This window comes from Antennarius striatus, chromosome 24 (assembly GCF_040054535.1).
Source record: "Antennarius striatus isolate MH-2024 chromosome 24, ASM4005453v1, whole genome shotgun sequence".
Lineage (NCBI taxonomy): Eukaryota > Metazoa > Chordata > Actinopteri > Lophiiformes > Antennariidae > Antennarius > Antennarius striatus.
In genome coordinates, this window is record NC_090799.1 from 505,372 (window position 1) to 526,450 (window position 21,079).

General features: G+C 45.7%; 3 protein-coding genes across 5 annotated transcripts; 2 read left to right on the forward strand and 1 right to left on the reverse strand.

Annotated features, from left to right (window-relative positions):
* The first annotated feature begins 1,586 nt into the window (after positions 1-1,586).
* LOC137591318 (polycomb protein eed) lies at positions 1,587-5,609 on the forward strand. 3 transcript variants are annotated; one of them, XM_068309239.1, is made up of 12 exons: positions 1,601-1,758; positions 2,316-2,468; positions 2,544-2,636; positions 2,713-2,778; positions 2,906-3,031; positions 3,130-3,211; positions 3,544-3,635; positions 3,714-3,847; positions 3,921-4,026; positions 4,389-4,547; positions 4,631-4,704; positions 4,789-5,609. In XM_068309239.1, the coding sequence occupies exons 1-12, from the start codon at positions 1,639-1,641 to the stop codon at positions 4,913-4,915; spliced, it is 1,332 nt and encodes a 443-aa protein (XP_068165340.1). In that variant the 5' UTR covers positions 1,601-1,638; the 3' UTR covers positions 4,916-5,609. The 3 variants fall into 3 exon arrangements, with proteins under 3 accessions (XP_068165341.1, XP_068165340.1, XP_068165339.1); XM_068309238.1 differs by having other exon boundaries at positions 2,316-2,636; XM_068309240.1 differs by lacking the exons at positions 4,631-4,704; positions 4,789-5,609 and having other exon boundaries at positions 1,587-1,758; positions 2,316-2,636; positions 3,921-4,078; positions 4,389-4,523.
* Positions 5,610-5,938: 329 nt separating this feature from the next.
* LOC137591317 (copper-transporting ATPase 2-like) lies at positions 5,939-15,212 on the forward strand. The gene is made up of 21 exons (XM_068309237.1): positions 5,939-6,173; positions 7,670-8,441; positions 9,503-9,721; positions 9,801-9,964; positions 10,040-10,201; positions 10,279-10,352; positions 10,470-10,653; positions 10,746-10,979; positions 11,207-11,298; positions 11,402-11,529; positions 11,738-11,892; positions 11,978-12,112; positions 12,218-12,412; positions 13,192-13,374; positions 13,462-13,645; positions 13,742-13,891; positions 13,969-14,111; positions 14,186-14,389; positions 14,463-14,580; positions 14,695-14,797; positions 14,877-15,212. The coding sequence occupies exons 1-21, from the start codon at positions 6,045-6,047 to the stop codon at positions 15,022-15,024; spliced, it is 3,876 nt and encodes a 1,291-aa protein (XP_068165338.1). The 5' UTR covers positions 5,939-6,044; the 3' UTR covers positions 15,025-15,212.
* A 3,350-nt stretch (positions 15,213-18,562) lies between these two features.
* LOC137591667 (leucine-rich repeat-containing protein 3-like) lies at positions 18,563-19,339 on the reverse strand. The gene has a single exon (XM_068309802.1). It carries the CDS (start codon positions 19,337-19,339, stop codon positions 18,563-18,565), a length of 777 nt encoding a protein of 258 aa, XP_068165903.1.
* Between the last annotated feature and the right edge of the window lie 1,740 nt (positions 19,340-21,079).

Consider the following 21,079-nt stretch of genomic DNA (forward strand, 5'->3'; position numbering starts at 1 on the left):
AATCTGACTCAAACTACAATACCCAGCAGTCCGTTCGGTGTTGGAGCGGAAGGGGCGGAGTTTGAGCCAAAATGAGGGAAAATAAAAACATGTCCGAGTCCCCCTCTCATGCAGGAAAAGAAATACCGACGAAAAAACAAACTGAGCAGTGACGAGAACAGTAACCCAGATTTATCAGGAGACGAGAATGTAAAAAATAAACCGAAGCAGCACCTGTAAAAATCAAGAAATCCTCAAAAGACCACAACTACAGGGACTAATTGTTGTTCTTCTCACATTTAATGGAATTAAGAAAAGCTAAATCTCATAAATCAAACTATAACTATATAAAGAAAGGTAACTAATATATACTGTTCTGCCCTGAGTTTGTAGAAATGTGTTTAGATTGTGAAAAGATCCGTTCGTTTGGATAAATGTGTTTTATTATTGTTTTAGTCGCATTATAGAAAGATCGCGATGCTTTTATTTTGAAGTAATAAAAGTTAGCGGTAACCGGAAGTAGGAAGTAGAGTAGCGGTGTGAGCGGAGTCAAAGAGCGTGACGACATCGAGTGTGTTACAACGTCACAAACGAGACCAGTCCTCCGTGCCAATCCTCCAGACAGCAGTGGATGTGAGTGTAGATGTTTTCTTTGTTTAGGTGTTTATATTTGTGGACACTTTGTGAAGTTGGTTTGTGATTCAGAAACTTTATTTATATGTATATGAGACAACCTTACAGCTACTCACCTGTTCTGTGTCCATTAAGTCAATTGTAAATTGTTTAAACTGTTAATAACAATGTTTTACATACAGTGATACCTCTATTTACGAAATGTTCTACTTTCTCAGCAGGAAAATATTACCTCTACTTACAAAAGAAATTTCGACTAACGTAATGTAAAAACACAGTATCGGCTGATAGTCGAATCTCCCACAGGTTCCTGAACGCAACATTGTCATAGCTGCTCTTCCATTGGCTATTACCTATTTAATTATCTTCCTGGCATCCCATTGGCTAAGAGGGATGTCACGCCACCTCTGTGTGGCGCTAGAACGGTGCTTATTGAGTGTTCGGCATTCAAGCACTGGACCCAGGAGGTGTTCTGATAGTTTTGCGCAAATATAATAACTTTTTGAGTACGTATTCACTATGGACCCCAAGAAAGTGACGGAGAAAAGAGGAAAAGAAAAGACCAAGAAAAGAGTTTTTTTGTCCGTATTAACAAATCAAGAGATGATGGAAAAGCCTGAAAAAGGGATGCGTTTGGTTGATCTCTCCAAAGAATATGGCCGTAATGCATCTACAATCACCACGTTATTAAAACTAAAGGGAGTTTAAGGAGTTTAAGGCATCGTGTGGGTGGTTGGAGAAGTTCAGGAGGAGGACGAATTCACTCTGTTGTTCATGGGGGGGCAAGAGGGCATGAACCAAAGAGGGCAAAAAACAATGAGGAGAGCAGTTAAAAGGTAAATGACCATCATTATTATTCTTTACTCTATTCTTTGTTTTTCACGTTATACACAACTCTCATTTATTGTGTAATAATCTGATCGTAACACATGAAGAAAACAGTACATATAGCGCTGCTACCTGAATCTGACTCAAACTACCATACCCAGAAGTCCTTTCGGCGGAAGGGGCGGAGTTTGAGCCAAAATGAGGGAAAATAAAAACATGTCTGAGTCCCCCTCTCAAGCAGGAAAAGAAATACCGACGAAAAAACAAAAACTCAGCAGTGACGAGAACAGTAACCCAGATTTATCAGGAGACGAGAATGTAAGCACCGGAAACGCGTTAATGTGGTCAAAGTTCCGCTTTGAAGTGCTGCTAGCGGGTTAGCATCGAGCTAAAGGAACCGGCCGGCTAAAGTGTTTAGCAGCGATGTTCAGCCACACCGGCTGGATCCAGACCGACCGGGTTCCTGAACGGGGACGAGTCGGTTCCGTTAACGTTCTGTCCAAAACACGCAATTTACACTCACTTTAAGACCAATGAACGTTTGTCAAAGGTGTTTTTGTTTGCTCCTCACGTGTGACTCAAGGGTAGCATTAGCATAAACAGCTACCACAAGTTAATGAAGGGACATAATAATAATGATGAAAAGAACTGTGTGTTAAACATTCATGTAAAGGAGGCAGGTTGACAAAGAAATAGAACGTTTTTATTAATAGTTATTACTGTATTTAGAATGAATTGTGTTCCCATCACACACACACGTGACAAAGGGTTGCTCAGACATGTGATGTGTTGGTTGTGTTTCCAAACTGAGACCAATCAGCAGATCCATTTCTACATTCTGTCTGCCAATGACCTGCGTGTGTTTTGTGTGGCAGGACGACGCCGTCAGCGTTGAGAGTGGAACCAACGCAGAGCGGCCGGACACACCCACCAACACCGCCAACGCTCCGGGCAGAAAGAGCTGGGGCAAGGGCAAGTGGAAGTCAAAGAAGTGCAGATACTCTTTCAAATGTGTCAACAGTCTGAGGGTGAGTATCCTGAGCCGGCGGACGCTCCATCCATACATCTACGTCTTCATGATAACGGTTCCACGCTTTCCCCAGGAGGACCACGGCCAGCCGCTGTTTGGAGTCCAGTTTAACTGGCACAGCAAGGAGGGAGACCCACTGGTGTTCGCCACCGTCGGGAGTAATAGAGTAGGCAATGCTGGGGCTGCTGCTGCACATTAAGAGGTTGTTGCTTAAGTCAACACTGTTATCTGTTCTTCATCAGGTAACGCTCTACGAATGTCACTCTCAGGGAGAAATCAGACTCTTGCAGTCTTATGTGGATGCAGACGTATCCTTTCATTGTCCTGTTGCTTCACTGGTGTTTTCAGATGTGTGGATTTGGAGAAACATAAGTTACTTGTCTCTTAGTAAAGGTTTGTTTCAAGCAGAATTTCCTTGACTCATTGCGCTCAAAGGCAGACGAGAACTTCTACACGTGTGCCTGGACCTACGACACGAACACCAGCCATCCGCTGCTGGCGGTGGCCGGGTCCCGTGGCATCATTCGGGTGATCAACCACATCACAATGCAGTGCATCAAGGTACAAATGCCACAAACGACTGTTTTTGTCTCCAAGCCTGCTGAACATCTCCATGACTGAAGTACGTGAATAAAAGAAGATTGTGTTTTCAAATTCAGCACTACGTCGGTCACGGAAACGCCATCAATGAGCTCAAGTTTCATCCGAGGGATCCCAGTCTGCTTCTGTCTGTCAGCAAAGGTAAGGAAATCATCACAGGGACAGGATTGAAAGCATTTGAACGATGACCTGGCTGCAGGAGGTTATTGTCAGGCGCTGCATTAATCCCAATGTCTGGTTGCCCTGGTAACAGGTTGGCCTTGATGAGAGTCATGTGAAGCAGCAAAGTTTAATGTTTTTATTTCACCAGGTAAAAGTTGACTGGGATCATTCAGGGTGTTTCCAGTCGCTGCTGGTTCTAAAGCGTAAAGCATCTGCTGGTTTCTGGAGGACGGTGTTATTATGACATCACATGATGCTGTTAGGGGGCGGGGTTACAACTACATCACATGATGCCTCACTTCTTCCCTCAGATCACGCCCTTCGCCTGTGGAACATTCAGACGGACACACTGGTGGCCATTTTTGGTGGGGTTGAAGGTCATCGAGATGAAGTCCTGAGTGCTGTGAGTGACTTTCTGAGAACATTAACCCTCAAACTGGACCTGCAGAGGAATATTTGATGCATTTTAGTCCTCCTGCAGGATTTTGACCTCCTGGGTGAGAAGATCATGTCCTGTGGGATGGACCACTCCCTAAAACTTTGGCGCATCAACTCAGAGAGAATGCAGAAAGCCATTCGGGGGTCGTACGAGTACAACCCTTCCAAAACCAACAGGTAGAAAAAGAAAACCAGACGGTAAACAGGCAGAAAGGTCTTTGCTTTTATTCACTCAGTGTTTTCTCTTCAGGCCTTTTGTATCCCAGAAAATCCACTTCCCTGACTTTTCCACACGAGACATTCATAGGAACTACGTGGACTGTGTGCGGTGGCTGGGGGACCTGATCCTCTCCAAGGTAGCGTCACCTCCTGACCACAAGGCTGGATTTGAAACGGACCACAAATCAGGTCCAAAAACATCCAGAACTCACCGACTCGTATTTATCTCTATTCAGCCTCTGTTTGTCTTTTGTTTTAATGTCTCTTTAATTTATTCCATGGTGCTTTAGGAGTAAACGAGTCCTCCAGACACTTTAGATTTCATTTTAAATTGCTTGAAATCTGTTGGGAAATGAAGAATCCTGTAACACAAACGTGATTTAAATACTGACGCTCCTTTACTCCGTTTACTTTGTGAGGTCAGTTTGATTAAATTCATGTAAGTAAATCCTGCTAAATGTTTGAAGCAGCGTTTTCCTCTGTTGTCGTTGGGCTGCAGTCGTGTGAGAACGCCATCGTCTGCTGGAAACCAGGAAAGATGGAGGACGACATCGACCACATCAAAGCCAACGAGTCTAACGTGACCATTCTGGGGCGCTTCGATTACAGCCAGTGTGACATCTGGTACATGCGCTTCTCCATGGACTTCTGGCAGAAGGTGAGTGTTGGTGTGGACGTGCAGCTGCAGGCGTCTGGGCGCTGGGGCTGATGGGTAATGTGTGCTGTGCTGCTGGTCGACAGATGCTGGCTCTGGGGAACCAGGTGGGGAAGCTGTATGTGTGGGACCTGGAGGTAGAAGACCCCCACAAAGCAAAGTGAGACCCAGTCTGACAGGTGCAGCTTTGAATGCACATTGAGTGTGAGCCGTGTGATGACGCGACCCCCCCCTCGCTCTGCAGGTGCACCACGCTGACCCTCCCCAAATGCACGTCGGCCATACGACAAACCAGCTTCAGCCGCGACAGCAGCATCCTGATCGCCGTGTGCGACGACGCCTCCATCTGGCGCTGGGACCGACAGCGCTGAAGCCCCGCCCCCCTAACCCCCACCCGGGTCACGACCTGCGGCCTCATTGGACAGCCCTACAGGAACAGACCCACACCGGGAGAATGACAGCGTTCAAGACGACAGGACGACTGTCGGCGCTCTGGTCCAGGAGGCTGGAGGACGTTTCTACCAAAACACCCACCGTGTGGATTCACAAGTTTTTAACATTCTTTATTCTAATGATTCAAGTTTTAACTTAAAGGAAAACAGCAGTGAGTCGATGGTGGAGGTGAAGTGCCTTCTAGCTTACTATGCAGACCGACTCTTTCCCTCCAATCAGGGACTTCTCTGTAAATTCTTATCGTCTGTATCTCAACTGATGAATTTATGTCACGTGTTTTAGAAAAAAAAGAATTTTTAATAGAAGAGATGAAATGACCAAAGGTCAGATTGACTTTGTCAGTTTTGGTTTTATTTGTTGTCAGAAGAGAAGTCCTTGTTGTCTTTCTTCATTCCTCCTCTCTTAGTTTTTTCACATTTCCCTCTCTTCTGAGTCAATCAGATGAATTTTGTAAATAAATACTTGAGTCAGTTTGAAGGTCCTGGATTTTATTTCTCTAAGTAGAAGTCATGCCTTTATTTTGAAAATCTAGGTGTAATCCCCTTCAGTGAAAGTCTGAGCTGTGGGATGGTGGTTCTTTAAGTAAATGTACTTAAGTCTGAATGAACTGAATAAAAGCTATTTTTCTAGAGAAAGTTTGATGTATTTGTTCTTAATGGTCACATCTTAAACCTTTTTTAAACTGATCCAGGATCTGCCTCTGGTTCTGGATCCACCCTGAAATTGAAGCCAGACTTCTTTGACCCAAGAATCAACCTGACGCAGCATTTCATCCAAATCCATCCACAACTTTTTGAGATATCTTCCAAACAGCTTGTACGTCTGTTGTCCAGACACAAGTCCCTTGTGGGTCATGTGATTGGAGGCTCCCCCCCCCCCATTAAAGCCTCCCGTTCCACTCCTTAACGCAACACACTGTCGTTCAGGCGGTGCGCACCGGCGCTGCGCTGCGCTCCCTTATCTCCAGCGGAGAACGAAGTTCGTGTCCTGCGCGGACTTTTGCCCCCCCCTGACGGACAGGACAGCGCGTCGGGACACTGTTCGAGCATGTTTTCCTCCAAGTCTCCAAAAACTCTGGTAAAGAATGTCTCCAGGTCATCGGTGGAGCAGATCCGGATGGTTGAACGCGCCGGTGAACCGGGCGGCACCGGGGCGCGCTGTGTGCCACAGCTCCAGGTAGGCCTCCGCTCCACCTGCGCCCCCGTCCCGTCCCGTCCGTCCACACGGCGTCACGTAAAGGGAAATCTGGAATTTAATCTGGAATTTGAGATTATTTTACTTCATTTGAGTTTGAATTTAATTGAAGATGAAATCAGGAGGTAAGAAAAAAACACCTCCTCCAGTCGGGGGTCAGTTTGTGTTTTATGTTCGTCTTAAATTAAATTAGTACTTTTCTAAACTTTCTATTAAACTACAATGTAATTTAAAGTTTAATAGATTCCCGTTTGAGACTCTTAAATCGGGGGGGTAAAGACACAACTTTATTTGAACTTTAAAAAACACTGATGTATTGATTTTCTGTGATTTCAAACAGAGATGTTGCTTCGAACAAACGTCTTACTGTGGGGGGGGGGGGTATGGGGGGGTAATGCTCATCTGTAAGTGTAGCTCAGGTTCAAATGAATGCACTTATTGTATGCGCGCTGGCCGGAGGCCAAATAAATGTAATGTAATCATGCATTAAATGACATTTTTTTGGAGAGCTTAGGATAACACCATAAAAAGTCAATCATGAAAAACGGAAATAAACATAAATAAAGGAATGGATTCTGCTGCCTTCAAGGCAGAGAATAAAAATCAATATCTAACGTTCCCGTTGCGATGACGCAGTCTATCGCGCACGGATGCCGTGACGTCACAATGGACGTTCACAGGTGAGGGTGGTGAAACAGTTTAATGTTCCTTTGTGTGTGAAATCTGTCGCGCTTTGAACAGCTGATTTGTTCTCAGGAACATGTCAGTGTTTGCCTTTCTGATTGGAACGCCACCGGGCGCAGGAGGTCAGATCCGGACGCGTCACTGGTTCAGATCTTCTGGATCCCATCTGACCTCATCGTGTTGCCCCAGTGGCCTAAAAATGGGCTTTCCAAACCAAAGGTCACCAGTTCGACTCTTATCTGTGGGGATTTTTGGGCTGAAAAGTTTTCAAAGTGAAAACAATTGTAGATATCTGACATGTAGGCTTGGTTATTATTACTATTTATATTTATCACTTTTTGCTTCTGTGAGGTGTGGAAATGTGGACTTTAAGCAGAGTCACATTCAGAGGCTTACATGAAGGTCAAGTCATGTGGCTTTCAGGCTGGGATTTTCTTCGTTAAGGGCAAAAAAGAGACGCACATTTAACGTGACGACCCACCGGAGTGGAAACGTCTGGCGGTGTTTTAAAAGTTGAAATAGAATATCATCTGAGTTTTTATTTGCCTTGTTAGGATGGAAAAATCCATGTCTTGATAACAGTGAAGTTTTATATAAATGGATCTGATGCCTAGCTTTCAAAATGGAAGTCAGACGTTTCTATGATTGGATTGAGTCTATTTCTACATCTGATGATCTCATGAAAAAAAAAAAAGCATGGTAAAAAAAACATAAGAGGAAATTGAAATGTGGCGTTGTTGGCACCAGTCTTGCAGATGTGAAGAATGTTGAATCAGTTTCTCTTATTTTTGCAGAAGAATGCAACCGACAGTGAGAAACAGGGTTTTGATAACTTGGGATACCAGTATGGGAGTGACAGTGAACTCTACCCGCCGCCCAAAACTGCCTCCAGGGCCACATTCAAACTTCTGGGACTCACCCAGGAGCACCAGGCCCAAGACACCCAAAGAAGACTCTCCAGCCTGAGTGGAGTCATCGGCGTGGGCTTGTCTTTACCCAGCAGCTTGGCCAAAGTCGACTACGATCCCTCAGTCAGGACAGCCAAGGAGATTGCCCTGGAGCTCCAGACCATGGGATTCAATGTGGAGTCAACGGTGCAGATCAGGGTGGATGGAATGCACTGCCAGTCCTGTGTGCAGACCATTGAGGGACGGATTGGGGTGTTAAGTGGTGTCATACGTGTTGGGGTATCCCTTCAAGGTGGCGCAGCGCAGATCGTCTATCAGCCTCTTCTCACTACGCATCAGGATCTCATAGACAGGATCGAGGAAATGGGTTTCAGCGCCACATTAGTCACTGATGACACACCAGAAGAAGACATAATCTACTGGAAAGGGGACACACCAAACTCCACAGGCCAGACTGCAACCGTTTGGATTGCTGGAATGACTTGTAACTCTTGTGTTCAGTCCATAGAAGGGAGGATCTCTCAGATGACAGGGGTCGGGTCAATAAAGGTTTTACTGAAGGAGGAAAAGGGAACAATAACCTTTGACCCCAGTCTGACGGGACCAGAGCAACTCAGGGCAGCTATAGAAGACATGGGCTTTGAAGCATCTCTCGAAGGTAGGCAACAAGGAAATCATCCAGCACAATATTCAGAAGCCAAAGATCTTCAATGTCGTGTTTTGATCAGTCGAGCCTCCAGACCTCAAATGTCTTCAGATTATTGTTCAATACAGCAAAGTTTCAAATTTCATGGACAGGAAATTCTTCTTTAAGTTTTTTTTTTTGACTAATAGATTTGTTTCATCAATCACTGAAGTCCCTTATTCAAGATACAACCACAACAAAACATTAAAGTTGAGGTAGTTTATTATAAAGAGGCAAGAAGGTGACTTCAAACAGGATGAAAATGGTGAAATAATGAAGACATATAATTATTAAACTGTTATTTTCAAGTTGTTTCCATGAACAAGTGTGAATTAATTATTGCACATACTTTGACATACCTTAATTATAAACCTCGCAGTCCGGCTTCAGCTGGTTGCATTGGAAACCAGACGAGTGTTCCCACCAGGACGATGTGAAGGGCTCTTATGCCAGCTGGGGTTCTCTCATTGGATTTAATGACAAAAACCGCCTGCCAAGAATCAGAATTAATGCAGGCAGATTACGAGCAGATTCTTTCATGTGCGCTTCAAGGTCGAGCTTTCCTTAGGTCGCTGGGTTTGCTCAAAATCAGAGACAAGTGCAGGTTTTTGTGCCACTTCTGATCATTCCTGGTGTTTAAGGGCCCAATGCTGACATTCCAGCAGGATAAGTTTCGACTTAAAATAAATGAAAAATAGAAAAGAAAACAGAAAAAGCAACAAAAAGGTTTAGATATTCCAACAAGACTGAAGTAAGGTCTAGATTGCTAAATTAAGGTCCTACCAGCTTTGCTTTTGGCAAAATGCTAAAGTTAAATGCTAACATTCTCTTGTTCAGCAGAGTTAGCAAATGCATCATGTTCATTATCATGTAGTCTGAACCGACGATAGTCCTGCAATTAATCATGTCATATTGTGATGATGCCTGTCCTCCTGACGTCCTGTAGTTTGTCTTCATATCTGAAGACTCACAGGAAACAGTTTACCTCTACTAGTCTATGTTTACCTCCACGGACTTTGTTCCTTTATCTCTAGAGTTTGCTAAGACTGTCCAGAGTGCTGAGATGTCTACTTCTGGACCTGCTGTCCTTCTTCACTCACAATCACACAATGAGGCTGGAGTCGGTAACGGAGCCGGAGCACAAGGACTCCCCGGGAGTGAGACTAAAGTTCAAAAATGCTTCATTTCTGTAATGGGAATGACCTGCGCCTCGTGCGTGGCTAACATTGAGAGGAACCTGCTCAAACACAAGGGTGAGCATGCTTGAGAGTCAATATACAATGTTTTTTTGAGTTGATGCATGTCATGGCAGCAATCTACTTTGATTTCTAGGTGTCATCACAGTGCTGGTGTCACTAATGGCTGGAAAGGCAGAGGTGAAATATGATCCGGAGGTCATAAATGCTGCTACTGTTACTCAACTCATTGAAGATTTGGGCTTCGGTGCCAAACTGATAGAGGACAACACCATTGCACATGGGAAACTGGATCTGACTGTAAGGTTGCATGTGACGCAACATTTCGAGGTTGGAAAATGTATTGTTACAGTCATGTATTTCCCTTGATTGCAGATAACAGGCATGACATGTGCGTCTTGTGTCCACAACATCGAGGCCAAGCTCACCACAACCAAAGGGATCATTGGGGCCTCGGTGGCTCTGGCTACTAAAAAAGCAAATATCCAGTTTGATCCAGACGTGCTTGGGGCTCGAGATATAGTCAAGATCATTCAGGTGATGACTTCTTCATACTTTGTCGTCCTTTCTTCTTTATCTTATACGTAACAGGAGGGTTTGACTTCTTGTTCCAGGACCTTGGTTTCGAGGCCAGTCTAGAGAAAGCGGGCTTCAAAAACAACCTCGATCACACGGAAGAGATTCGACAGTAAGTATCTGGATTTACTGGTGGGGTAGGACACGGGTCAGACAACCTGAACTGACTTGTGGGACTGCCCAGCCAACACTATCTACTGTGATTCCAAATGTCTCATTTCCCGTCCAGGTGGAGAAACTCCTTTCTGTTCAGTCTTGTTTTTGGCGTGCCTGCCATGGGTCTCATGATCTACATGATGGTCATGGACAGTCAACACCAGGAACATGGAGGCTCCATGCCTGAAGATCAGAACCTGCTGCAGGGCCTGTCTCTGCTCAACCTGGCCTTCTTCCTGCTTTGTACTCCTGTGCAGGTTGGGGATCATGAAAAGTCTTTTCACTCTTTCCCAACAAATTTCTACCATAAATAAAGTTTTTAGTCGGCAGTTTCTCCCACCTCCCCTAGATCTTCGGAGGCCGGTACTTCTACATCAATGCATATCGCTCATTGAAACACCGGACAGCCAACATGGACGTTCTGATTGTATTGGCCACTTCTATTGCCTACATCTACTCTTGTGTGGTCCTCATCGTGGCCATGGCGGAGAAAGCCAGCCAGAGTCCCGTCACCTTTTTCGACACTCCGCCGATGCTCTTTGTCTTCATTGCTTTGGGTCGATGGCTAGAGCATGTCGCAAAGGTAAAGGAAGTTTAAAAGCAAACGTGCATTTACACCTGCATTTCAAAGACTACATTTCCAATAAGCCCTTGTTCTGTAACCTGACATTTGTGCCAAAGGATGATGAGAAACATGAAATTAGGAATACCAAAATCATTACAATTGTACTTTCAAAGTATGTATTGTTTTCAACCAATCAGAATTGCTTCCTACTCTGTATTAAAAATATGCACTGTGGTCCATTTCAGAGTAAAACCTCAGAGGCTTTGGCCAAGTTAATGTCCCTTCAAGCTACTGATGCCACCGTGGTGACTTTGGGACCAGGCCAGTCCATCATCAGGTGAGATACAAGCTGTCAGCTCTGTGGATGTAACAAAATAATTTTATGCATCACAAGACCGATTATTTCCATTGCAATGTGTAATTTTGAATGTTTCTTTCAGTGAGGAGCAGGTGGTGGTGGAGCTGGTCCAGCGGGGCGACATCGTGAAAGTCATCCCTGGGGGAAAATTCCCTGTCGATGGGAAAGTGATTGAAGGAAGCTCAATGGCAGATGAGTCGTTGATCACAGGTGGGAGGGTGCACATTTTTACACCCACAATGCGATGAAATAGCTATGTATCCTGCTTGTAACAAATTTGAACAAACTATTTGCTTTGGATTGAGTTTGTCAAGCTTTGAACCAATTATTAGAACCTTTTATTCAATTTCTTTCAAGACTTTGACTAGAACATGTGAAAGATCTTTCTTGGTTCATCTCTCTGCTTCCGTCCTCTCAGGTGAGCCGATGCCGGTCAGTAAGAAGGTGGGTAGCTCGGTGATTGCCGGTTCCATCAACGCTCATGGTGCCCTTCTGGTGGAGGCCACTCACGTGGGTGCAGATACTACTCTGTCTCAGATAGTTAAATTGGTAGAAGATGCCCAAACCTCAAAGGTAGGGGAATCCTACATGGGATTAACACTTGGTTTGTCCTTCCAAGCCAAGATAGTCACAAATCTGCCCTCTTGTGTTTGCCCAGGCCCCCATCCAGCAGTTTGCAGACAGACTAAGTGGCTACTTTGTGCCTTTCATTGTGATGGTTTCTCTGCTAACACTACTAGCCTGGACAGCAATTGGGTTTGTTAACTTTGACATAGTGAAGGAAAACTTCCCGGTAGGTGCGCATGCAAATTTATTTTTACTAACAAAACAATAAAAATGTTATAAAATGTCAAATGATTTTTATCACCCTGCAATAACAAAGTGTTTTTTCTCTCAGGGTTACAACCAAAACATCCCTGAAGCAGAAGTCATCATCCGCTTTGCCTTCCAGGCATCCATCACAGTTCTGGCCATTGCCTGCCCCTGCGCTCTGGGTCTGGCAACCCCGACAGCCGTCATGGTGGGAACGGGGGTTGGAGCTCAGAGCGGTATCCTCATTAAAGGAGGGGAGCCTCTGGAGATGGCCCACAAGGTGAAGCTCTTTACATTCTTTACCTGCAGAGTTAGCTATTCTGATGTTGAAAGTTCATTAAAGGTAGTTCTCAACTTACAAACATAATTGGTTCAGAGAAGTTGTTTGTAAGTTGAATTTTTCTTAAGTCGTGATTTATTTAATTTCAATATATAATCACCATTTGAGGTAATTTAAATGTCATTAACACTCTCAATACTAAAGTACTGTGTTTAGAGTACAGCCAGTCTACGGTACTTTAGCATGTAGCACATAGCTTACCTTTAGGGTGAGGTAATGTAAGATGAGGGAGGACTTATTGTCAGTCAGAGTCAGAGTTGTCATCAGTTGTCATCTTCACTAGCCTGTGCTTTATCGTCCGTGATAAACAGGGACAACAACAAAAAACAACAAGGGAGATGAGTGTTGTACATTCACAGATGCAGTAGTGCTGCCCCTGCGGAGGTTGTGGCAGAAAGGGGAACTGCAGGACAATAGTCACACAGTGGCTTGCGCTTGTTCGTATCTCTGAATGTTTGTAAGGCGAATGTTGTTAAGCTGAGGACTACCTGTGTCTCAGAGCAAAGAGGACCTGAAGAATTTCCTCCACCATGTGTGACTCCCAAGTTTCCACCATCAGGTCATATCAGGGAAAGTAGAACTTGGTGCCCCCTGGTGGTGGAGATTCCAATCAGTAAATAGTGGATGGATTCCATTGTTTGCTTTGCACCACCAGACCTTTTATTTGGCAGAATGCACACATGTGACTCAACATGGAGCCGTGACTCTGCTGGTTTCAGATCCGTGCTGTGATGTTTGACAAGACCGGCACGATTACAAACGGCATCCCCCGGGTCACCCGTGTGTTGGTGTTGTGGGAAATGGCCCGCATGCCCCTCAGGAAAATCCTGGCTGTGGTCGGCACAGCGGAGGCCAGCAGCGAACACCCGCTGGGCATAGCGGTGGCAAAGCACTGCAAAGAGGTGAGAGCAGGAGAGACCAGGAAGTCTGGTTTGTTCACTGAAACAATCGAAGCTTGTAACATCTTCTGATCTGTGTGGACACAACAGGAGCTGGGTTCTAGTATGCTGGGCTACTGCCAGGACTTCCAGGCGGTGCCCGGATGTGGGATCAGCTGCCGGGTCTCCAACGTGGAACATCTGGTGCACCAGCAGAGCGAAGAACGGTTCCTGTTGCCGGGAGCAACCACCGATGAAAGCAGTCTCCTCCCTGCTGGGGAGGCCTCATCTGCAGGTCTGGTGGCGTTCGTGTCCAACCAGATTCACATTTTTAACATCTTTCACCTCGTGTGCTCTTTTTGAAACACAGATTTATGTCATTCGGTTAAAGTTCCACCAGGTGAGCCCGTGTCTTACTCTGTGCTGATCGGGAACAGGGAGTGGATGAGGAGGAACGGCCACAACATCGCCGTAGACGTGGATGCCGCCATGTCCAGCCACGAGACCAAAGGACAGACCGCTATCCTGGTGGCTGTTGACGGTGAGAGCACCGCCTCAATTTTATTGTTGCGTCTTATTTCCAGGATCTGCACCTCATTGGTTACCTTTTCCCCGTAGGCGTGTTGTGTGCCATGTTGGCCATCGCCGACACAGTGAAGGCAGAGTCTGCGTTAGCGGTGCATACCCTCAAAAGCATGGGCATCGAGGTGGTGATGATCACAGGAGACAACAGACGCACAGCCAAAGCCATCGCTGCACAGGTAGTGCGCTTTTCTGAAAGAAGCATGTGATATTGCTTTGAGGGAAATGATTGGACGCTTTCATTCCTGCATAGGTGGGCATCAGGAAGGTCTTCGCCGAGGTGCTGCCGTCGCACAAGGTGGCGAAGGTTCAAGAGCTGCAGGAGAAAGGATTGCGAGTGGCCATGGTGGGGGACGGCGTCAACGACTCACCTGCCCTCGCCAGGGCCGACGTGGGCATCGCCATCGGCACGGGTACCGACGTGGCGATCGAGGCGGCCGACATCGTCCTGATCCGGGTAGGTGGAGCCACGAGGTCGACGGTTATCACTCAGAGACGGTCCGTCTGACCTGAAGGTTTTACCCCCCCAGAACGACCTGCTGGACGTGGTGGCCAGCATCGACCTGTCGCAGAAGACGGTGAGGAGGATCAGGATCAACTTTGTCTTCGCCCTCATCTACAACCTCCTAGGAATACCAATCGCTGCAGGTGTGGACGGATGACACGCCCAAACCGGGGTCTAATTTAACCCATGATTTACCAAGAAGAGAAAGGAATGAACATTTGTGAAGGGGGAGTGTTCCATTTCGTCCTCTCTGCTAGGTGTGTTCATGCCTGCAGGCCTCGTGCTGCAGCCCTGGATGGGATCCGCCGCGATGGCCGCCTCTTCTGTTTCTGTGGTTCTGTCGTCTTTGCTGCTGAGAACGTGAGTATACGTCTGTTGTTTGAGGAGAAATGGCGCCCATCATGTTCATGGGTTAAATACAACACCTGTGTTCCTGCAGGTACAGGAAGACCTCGGTGGAGCTGTATGAGGCGAGAGCGCGGGGCCAGATGAGGAGCCTCCGATCGTCTCAGATCAGCACACATGTGGGTCTGGACGGCCAGCGGCAAAGTCTGGGTCAAGGAATAAGGGATGGTGGACTTGTGTAATATTTGTATGTATTTTCTGAACATAAAGTGTTGTTGTGGACATTCACCTGTACCTTATTAACTCTACTGGACCATTACTGGTCGACACACAGAAGAAAAGTCAAAAAACATGAACTTCCTGTAATATTTTATGTCATTTTTATGTTTCTGCTGCATGAATGCACTTTCACAATAATACTGAAAATAAAGCTTCGTATTTGTAAATCTTGAGTTTATAGCTGCAGTTCTTTAGATTCCCGAGCGTGAGATGGTCACATTAAATATAGAAACGTAGAGGAAGAAGAACTTGACTTTCAGATGTATTTTGAGCTTCGCTGAGGATGACTGATGGAGTCAATTAATCGGTGATTAATCCACAGACTGGTATAGCAGGAAAAGTCATTTTGAACGGTGTCGAGGGATCTGAAGATGTCTTTTATTGAACAGAATCTTTTCTCAGCAGAGATCCTGACATGAGTTCTCAGGTGTCATCAATCAGGTGACGATGTGCAATCAGGATCAATGACACCTGTGCTTTTCTGGCGAGTCACACCTGATCACATCGTCAAACTGACTTCAGATGTTAAAGCCTGGCTTGAAGACATCCGTCACATTTGGTGAGTTAGAAAGCTTTAAATCCCTGAATATGTTTGTGTAATTTGTGATCTGTAAAAAGAGCAAAACAGAAAACTTAAAAAATGAATACAAATACACGTAAAATTACAGGAATCAACTAATTAAATACGCAGCTTGTTGCACAAGGATTTCTATCCATTCTATCCAGTTGTTTTATGCCTAAAATAAATATTAATGTCATGTTTGCATTCAGATTCTTCATGCCAAACAAATTACGATGTGCATCCCTTCCTTTTACTGTAATTATATTTTATCACTCTGCAAATACTTGTGCCTAATAGGGTGTCAAAACGCGTTTTACTGCGTTGGTTTATGAGCACAGGGCACCCTGAGGAGCCCGTTGCTTGCTCAGCTATGCATCTGTAATCATGCCAAGTTTATACATTCAAGCCCCCCCCCCCTGCAGCAGAGTGCGTCTCCCAGCCTGCAAACAACAACCCCTGGACACAGTCCGGTGGGCTCGGGGGCAAAGGGGAAGTGTTCAGAAATGCCCTCTGACAGATGATGAGATGTTTGCTTCACTTATTTAACTTCTGGTGATTTTCAGTGAAACATTTCGAGTGAATCCAAATGTAATTGTTTAAAATCCGGTCCGTACGCTCGGCTTTGAGAAGCGTCAGGTCTCTGAGGCGTGAGCTCACAAACCTGTGACGTTTGGACAAGTCAAAGACAATCATGTCGAGTCTCCATCCAAGGGGTATAGAGAGGCAATTACAGTTGTGTTGGGAGGACTTTTACCTATAGGATACATATCATACGTGTCTGAGGCTGTCCCCTAATAACTCTTTCCATTCCAGACTTGTCCAGTTCACCTTTTATGTTCCACCTGCAGTACATTCACTGTATTTCAGCCTGTGTGACCACAGGAGGCCACTATCATTACCCGACTCAGAGAAAGGTCAAAGAAAAGTCAGCAGTGTTCAGTCTAACACTGATGGGAGTCTGGAAGCCATGCAGAGGTTCAGGGAGCACCCCCCCACCCCCCAGTGGTTGTCACTGCTTTCCGAAAGCAAATCTCCGATTTCTTTGTGTCTGTTCGTAATGGAACGATGTAACCCGGAATGGTACAGGCGTGTGAAGAGAAGCGGGTACATTATTATTGTTTAGTCGTGTTGGTGGACGTGTTCTTGGGTCACGTCGTTGAAATGTTGGAGCGGTTTGTGTTTGTGAACAGGAAGTCTTTATGTGAACACAGTGTGACGCCTGGGCGTCTAATCCCATTAATGGAGGCATGTTTTCATGAGTCCGTTTTCATTGGATTGCTTGTGCAGAAGCAGAATCGTTGTAGCGCCGCCGCTAGCATCGAAGCTCCAATCCACGTCGGCCCAGTTCTCTGAATACATTTTTTTTTTTACTCTTCTGGTGCTTCAAAGAAATTTGCACAACAGTGAATTATAACGGCTTCATCACCTTTTGTCATCATGGAGGTGACATCTATTTGTGCACATCCAGAGGTACGCGTAGGCTTTCAGCTGTCAGTTGCTGACTCAGCAGTGTGTGCACCTGATTGTCTGACAGCCTGAAGCCAACAGGAGCTCAATAGGAGGAGCGAGTCGTTGACTTTTGTTATTCCCGTCTTTTTACGCTACATTACTCATTGTGTTGGTAAAATTTGTGCCCCTTGCCCCTTGGAAAGCCTTCCACAATCCCTCATTGGAGTCATAGACTGGAATCAGAAGAAGGTCGGCACTATTTCTGGCTTTGGGGACACATTAAGGCTCTGCATCATCCAGATCTACGCAGCAGATGATGTATGGTGTCTGATATCAGTGATGCTGAGCAGTAAAACTAGACCTCATTATGAACGGTGTTGAAGCAGAGATGAGTCGATAAAGGGTTTGTCCTTGTCAATCACATTTTAATCAGTTCCTGACTGGAAGGAGGAGCGGCAGTCTGATCAATGTTGGGTTTTATTTTATCATCCAAATTAAATCATGAAGACCAGACTCTATATTTGACTTATTGTACAACAGGGAAACTCACAGAATGACAGGGTAAGAGCTCAGTGGGGAATACAACTACAAAATTGGCTTCAACAAGTAAAGGTGAGAGAAATATCCCAGGAAAAACTTTGACTTGTCATTTTTATTGCCTTGTCATAGTGGAAATAACTTTCTTCTATCCTAAACTCGCCCAACAGCAATTTATTAAACGTGGGTTGACTTAGCGCTGAGTCAGACTCGTCTGATCGAAGCTTCCCATGACAGGAATCGACTTTTTCTCTCTGAAAAGTGACAGTTATTACAGTTTGAAGCAAAAACACAATCAGGTGACAATAGTTCCAGTGAAGTTGAGGAGAGAAAACTGTTTCTGGCTTATATCCCTGGTAGAAGCCTAAATCTATAAGCCCGTTACCTAAAAATCTGCACATCAGATATGACACCAGAATCTTACTTTACCGTTTATTTTTCTGCCCCTAAGTTGGGATTTTAAAAAAATGATCAAATATTTAACCTTTTCTTTCAAGTTATTCCACCTTTCAACCTTGGAAATGAATTAAATTCACCAAACTTTCATCACCTAGGAAACGGCTTTCGGGTTGACGTGACTTGATGGATGATTCCTCAGTTACATCACCTCATCATTTACAAAAACCGGTGTTTTGGTGAAGCTCCCTGTGGAGACGCTTTAATGAATTATACATTATATTTTCGAGGAAAAAGAATGACCTGCCAGATTGTACGCGACTGGAGGAAACCCGACTATCTGACCTTGTATTTGAAGTTTATTTCTAAGAAGCTGAAAATCTAATTCATGCATTTTCGTTTAAGTTTTCAGCCTCTTCCAGTCTCTTTGTGCCCATCATAGTTTTATCATCCCCTGCCAAGCTGCCACTTATCTGCCTTCCCGATGCTGTAAACATTCATTGGTTCTGTTCCGTCTTTATTCATAAGCTCCAGCTGCATCTCTGCTCTCACACACACTAGAACACACTGCTGGCCGTGTCAAAGTCCTTGCTGATGTGGGAGGTGCTGGGGAGGGACTTGAGGTACTCCATGTGCCTCCTGGCGTCCTCCTGGTTGTGTTTGATGTAGTATATGATGTACGCCGTCACCATGGAGAACCAGCAGAACATGGCCACGAACATGGCCACGTCCGTCGTCTTGTGGTGGAAGTTACAAAAGTTGATGCCGGAGTCCAGGACCTGGATGACCGGCTGCCCCACGTACTCCTCCTGCACCGCCGTGTGGCAGCTGACCTCGTTCACCGTCTCGGGGTCAAGCCTCAGCTCCCTCAGCACCTCCTGCAGGGAGCACTCGCAGTGCCAGGGGTTGTGGGACAGGCGGACGCGGGCGTGGAGCTCGGCGAAGGCGTCCCTGGGGAGGCCGCTCAGGTGGTTGTTGGACAGATCCAAGGAGCGCAGCTGGTCGGACACCCCCTGAAAGGCTCCGGCGTCCACGCTGTCGATGGCGTTGTGGGACAAGTCCAGCTCCCGGAGGCGGCGCAGGTCCGCGAAGGCGTCCTTCGGGACGTGTTTGATGCGGTTGGATGAGAGTAAAAGAACGATGGTGTCTTTGGGCAGGTTGGGGGGCACGCTGTCCAGGTTGCGTGAGGTGCATTGCACCACCACCCCGCCCCTGTCCGCGCAGTGACACACCCTGGGGCAAGAAGACGCAGTCACAACCATCGACAGGAGCCACAGCAGACGAGCGCAGGAGGACGGGTTTGTGGGTGACCTGCACCTGTGAGGAGCCCCCATTAGAGAGATCAGCCCCGCATCAAACCACGCCCACGGCCGCGTCGGGGTCGAACGTTCCCTCTGAAACAGGAAGTTTGAAAGTCGTCAAAAGGTTTTCCAGACACCAAAGCATTGCGCGTTTGCGATCATGTGATCATGTCTCAGAGGATGACATCACATCGCAGCAGAAGTCCAACCAGGTTCTGATGACTCCACTACAGCCCAGAATGTTAGCATCACAACATGTCAGGGATGGACCGCGTCTCCTCATTGGTTGAAAGTTTCCTTCTTTGCATCCATCCTTCATCAAATGTCCTCAGTATTTATGGAAAAGCTCTGACCTACAGATGAGTAAATGTCCAAAGGGCTCCATCGTCCCTAAATGAGACGTCAAAGTGGACAACAGACGAGGAGGAAGTGAAGGTGAACTTTGGACAGGATGTCACACGGTGGAAACACCAACACGTAATAACCTGCAGTCAGGAAAGAGATAAAGACATGAAAAGATAAGGGTGAGACAGAGAAATGTCAGGTCTTAAAGTTCACACTTATGAATTCTGTGGTTTGCGTGGGGCTGAAGCTCGACTCGTCTGACGGTTCGATCTGGAGAACTGATAACTCCAAATAACTTCCAAAGGTGTTGCTGGAAAAGGTCAGGATTATCTTCATAATAGCGTGTTTCTATCGGGGCATCAGTTCGGTTGGAGAGTAAAAGACGTCCATGAAGGCGTGGACTCGCTTTGAATGCAGCAGGTGAACTCAAACGGTTATTAAATCAGATTTATGATGAACAGCGGTGCAGGTTAGACTAGATTAAAACAACAACGGGACACGATGTCTTCAGCGCAAAGATGGAAACACAACGAAGAACCAATCAGGAGCTTGTTGATGGAGATGATGAAGGTCGTGCGTGTCTCCAGGGGTCTTCATGATCAGATAAACGTCTGGGAGGATGTTGGTGAGGGTCAGTTTCACCATTTTTCTCCTTTTTTTCTTAAATATACAATTCTATTTAAATATAAAATTGACCTGATTTCCAGACATTCCTATCAATTCTACACAGTTTGGATCAAAGTTTAATTTATTCAAAATTAGACCTTTTTATTATAGAAGGAGGAAAACAAACGTCAGACTTGAAACGACTTAATCGATCAATTAGTTTTTAAAGCAAAATCCGAAGCAAATATTTATCTGGCTTCTTTTTATTTTTCTCTGACAGCCAACAGGCTCATAATAATCAGATTAATCGATATTGAAACCGAACAGCTTTAGCCATCAAAACAATTTTATCGAGTTTTGTAAAGTTTCTCTTCCGTTAAAAGTGCTTCCATTTTCCCCCCACACTGACAAATCAATTCCGTGTTAATGTCGAACGCGTTTAGTGATCAATTAAGCATAAATCGATCCGAGCCTTCACCCTCGTGTTATTGCATGCTCAATTATCCAATCACCTGCGATCGATATCGAGACGTTGAGGCTCTCTTAAACTCCCTCGCTGCGTAGTAAAGGAATAAAAAAGTGAGTTCGGATCCTACCGGACACATCCGGTCCGTTTCACCGCGCAGTCACGGAGAAATCACGATCTTCGATCAGAAATCCTGGAATCGATAACCGCTGATCATCCCTTTCCTTTGCGCGTCCAGATGAACGATCCGGTCCGGGACCCTGGATCCAACTGTTTACTGTCAGTGCGGATTCCGTGTGTGTGTGTGTGTGTGTGTGTGTGTGTGTGTGTGTGTGTGTGTGTGTGTGTGTGTGTGT